Source organism: Helianthus annuus, chromosome 16 (genome assembly GCF_002127325.2).
Source record: "Helianthus annuus cultivar XRQ/B chromosome 16, HanXRQr2.0-SUNRISE, whole genome shotgun sequence".
In the NCBI taxonomy this organism is placed as follows: Eukaryota; Viridiplantae; Streptophyta; class Magnoliopsida; order Asterales; family Asteraceae; genus Helianthus; species Helianthus annuus.
The window spans coordinates 93,721,812-93,725,658 of NC_035448.2; the positions used below are offsets into that span (position 1 = coordinate 93,721,812).

At 38.6% G+C, this 3,847-nt stretch overlaps 1 protein-coding gene across 1 annotated transcript; it reads left to right on the forward strand.

Moving 5' to 3' along the window:
* The first annotated feature begins 630 nt into the window (after window positions 1-630).
* LOC110918915 (wiskott-Aldrich syndrome protein family member 2-like) lies at window positions 631-1,791 on the forward strand. The gene is made up of 2 exons (XM_022163194.1): window positions 631-970; window positions 1,082-1,791. Exons 1-2 carry the CDS (start codon window positions 631-633, stop codon window positions 1,789-1,791), a joined length of 1,050 nt encoding a protein of 349 aa, XP_022018886.1.
* The last annotated feature ends 2,056 nt before the right edge of the window (window positions 1,792-3,847 follow it).

Here is a 3,847-nt window from a genome sequence, read left to right on the forward strand (position 1 = left end):
TCCTCATGATTCCTCACTAAAGGAACATGTTGTAATCATAGGGACACCACAATATGATGCCATAGCTTCATTTGAAAGTATGCTTAAAAGCCCTTCTCCCGGGGCAATATCTCTTTCCACACCAATCCCTTCATCTCCTATTCCACAAACCTTTGTAACACTATTTGAAGCTATTGACATTCAGACTCATAGCAGCCCCTCTCACCAACACATTACTGAGAGTTTAACTTCAACAATGGCTATGTCTGAACCTGTTCAAATAGCTATCCCACAAACAGTTGAGGAGGCTACACCTCTTGAATTTGACAAAATTCTTGATGGTATTTCAAGTGGAGCAGCTAGTACAAATGTTGAATCAACTGATTTACATTTGGACAGTAGTTTCATCTCTAATACTCACTTGAAGGCAATCACTGTTGTGTCTACTAAGGTAACCACTGCTGCAGAGGGAAGTCCCCAGAACCAAGAAAAAGGGGCATACGCTTCTGATGATTTGGAGTCTACTCCTATCACCAAGGCAGATACAACCACCTCTGGTGGGAATTCAGATGATCCTATTAAGTTAGGTGATGAATTAAGATACAGAGAATTCACGCTAGAATGTCTTCCTTTGCAAATACTGTTGGGGAAATGAAAGAAATGATGAAACAAGTGTTAGAGGCTTCTAAAAGTCAGCATAGCCATCAGCAAATCTCCCAAGAGTTATGGAATTCAGTGCAACCAATACTTGCAGCTCAAAGGGAATTAGCTGAACTTCAGCACATCTCGCACATGGAACTGATCAGAGTTATGGTTGAGGCTAGGTACAAAGATACTCAGGCAGACAAAAGGGGTATCAAAGAATCCCTTTCTAAACTTAGTGGCACTTCCCCTGCACCTGTTTTTGAAAAGGATGATCAAGATGATGCCAAAAAGGGGGAGAAAAATTCAATGAGAAAGCTGGATGTTAATCCTAAAGCAAATCTTAAAGGTTAGCCAAAACAAAAGCCAGAGTCTGCCAAAGATACTTCTACAAAATCCTCTAAAAAATCTGATGTTGGAAAGAAAAAGGGAGTTGATGAGACCCTTAACATCCAAACAGATGAAGAGATTGTGGCAAAGCAGAAGAGAAAAGATACAGCAGAGAGCAAAGCAGATGTTTGGAAGAAGGAACAGGAGGATAAGATGAAAAGAGAAAACCAAACAAAAAATATTGGAACTTCTAATAGAAGAAAATCTTTCAGAAACAACAGACCTCCAATTGACACATTCACCAAAACCAATGCTGCTTCTAAAAAGCCTCAAACCACTGCTTCAACCAAACTGAAACCCTCACCTCAAAAACCACCTCAAAAGAAGCAGAAAACAGCTTCAAAACCACCATCTTCACCCCCAAAATCAACAGATGTTGATGCATCAAAAGCATCAGTAGATGTTAAGGCAACAGTTGTTGAGACAACAGTGGTTTCAACAGTTGTTAGCCAATCCACTACTTCCATTCATTTTGATCCTCCATCTTCAACACAACCACCAACACCTCAAATATTCCCTTTACAATCAACCTTTTCACCTAAACCACCTTCTCCATCAAAGACTCCTCCTCCTCCAAAATTTGCCTATGCCAGAAAAAGAAAATTTGTTGTACTTGAAGAAGAAAAGGAGATTCCATCACCCATGCCTTTATCATCTGCTCCTGTTCAAATCATTCCACCCTCATCATCTCCACAAACAAACCCACTCAATCATCCACCATTGGTTACATGCCACCAGTCAGAGCATTGGCAACTCAATATCCTCTGGAACTGCTTGTAGTCCAAGATGAAATGATACAATTTTGTAAGGAAGATCCATCCAAAAGAACCTTCCCATCTCTATTTGGCTTTGGAACACCTCAGAATATGGATAAATACTTAAAGTTGAAAGCCAAACAAGCAGAGCATATTGCCAAAGAAAAGAGTAAAGGGTTAGGAGACAGGAAATACCAGGGTATGTATCAACATGAGCTTAGCAAACTCAGGAAACTTGAAGACTTTGCTAGAGACCTGAGTAAGTCCATGTCAGAGTTGCCACCAAATGCTAGTCTTCAAGAGGAATTAAGGGTTGACTATTTAGACATCATCAGGAAGACCAAGCCGTACAAAGCTAACAAGTCTCAATTCAAAGATGTCACACCCCGAAATATCAGAGCTGGCGTGACTGGACAGCGGAAGTGTACGAGCTAAGACTTCTAAATAGTGAACGGCCGCTAAGTACTCGAATCCCCATGGGTTCTCCTATTCCAACCGTTCCATAGATTGAAATTGTGACCTGAGAAAGAACATGTAGGAAAAATCAACATAAAGTTGAGCGAGTTCATAGTTTGATTTGAAAAATATTTTTAAACAATTCTTTTTGTTTATCGGTTTAAAAGTTGTGGAGAAAATTTAGTAAAATCATTTTCTCGGCATGTTATTTGAAAATTGTGAGTCTAGCCCATGAGAGTCTTTGTGCATTTCACGAGAGAGAATGGGCCGAGCCCGAATAGTCTTTGTAAGCAGGACCAACTCGTCCTCCTACTTATACATAAGTTGAAAAACGTTACCAAAGTTCGTAAATCATGTATTTGTGAGTTTTTATCAAATGAATCTTAAAAACATTTGAAAATCCGAGTATCAAAAACTGGTATGTAAGCGTATATGAACCTAATGATCATTAATGTGTAGCTAAGACATTAATATGTGTGCCGACATAGGAAGCACTCAACCCAGTAGACGATTTAAGTGTCAATTCACTTCGACAGGGACACAAAAGCACTCTAAGGGGGTGTTTGGCCTAGCTTTTTTATCTAAGCTTACAGCTTTTTTAGCTTATTTTTACAAAATAAGCATCGGTGGGTGTTTGGTTTAGCTTTTTAAGCTTATGCTTATTAGCTTATATAAGCTAATTTCAAGAAGCTTATAGGTTGATGGTTTTTTAGCTTATTTGAATAAGCTTATTTGAACAAGATGGTTTTTTACTCATTTGCCCTCAAATGGTGGATTAACTTATTTGAATATAATACACACAATGGTATTATACCCCTTCCCATAATACACAATGAATTAACTCAACTTGTAGAATATAAGCTAATCCAAACACTTAACAATAGCTTATCAAATGAAAGAAAATAAGCATAAGCTACTTTAAAATATAAGCATAAGCCAAAAAAGTAAAAGCTAGGCCAAACACCCCCTAAGTGGCCGCACAAGGACCGTGAGTGGGGCTCACCCGTACCCGATAGATCTACCCCCTGTTTCGTGGTCCTTAAAAGGATTAATGGTGCCTAAGTTAGCGCCTATTCGTACGTGATCCAAGAATTCATTCCATAGCTTAATCATACCCTAGTTAATATGTATTTCAAAATAAAAGGGGGACATAAACCCATTGGGTTGTCTCGTTGTTCGTACGCAGACCAACCCAGTCCCGTTGTAGTAACTAGGACATTCCCGTCACTAGTCATGAAAATCATGCACGTTTTGTAGAACCGGTATGTTTAATATAAATCATTCGTAAACCATTCGAGTTCCTTGAAATCCATTCGCAACATGGTTTAGAAATATGAGTTTTCGTTCATCGAAAAGTTGTTTACTTTTCCAAAAACTTGCATGTCTTTCCACCCCCGAAAACATTTATAAACATGTAAAACCATAAAAAGTGGGGGTTATGAACTCACCACTTGCGTTCCGTGCAATCTAGCAATTCCAATGTCCGATGTAATATATATAATCCCGACCTACAAGTGTCCTAAACCAATAAGAGACTAAGGTCTAAATATGAGTCTACCCGGCAAGTCATTCACCAAACTTTTTAGACTGAATGAGATGTTTTCGTTTAAGAAAAATATTTAATT

Excerpts from the sequence above, each read along its gene's own strand:
- LOC110918915 (XM_022163194.1), top strand. The coding sequence starts at position 631 with ATGAAAGAAATGATGAAACAAGTGTTAGAGGCTTCTAAAAGTCAGCAT. Across the intron at positions 971-1,081 it reads TCCTAAAGCAAATCTTAAAG|ATGAAGAGATTGTGGCAAAG; the intron begins GTTAGCCAAAAC and ends ACATCCAAACAG.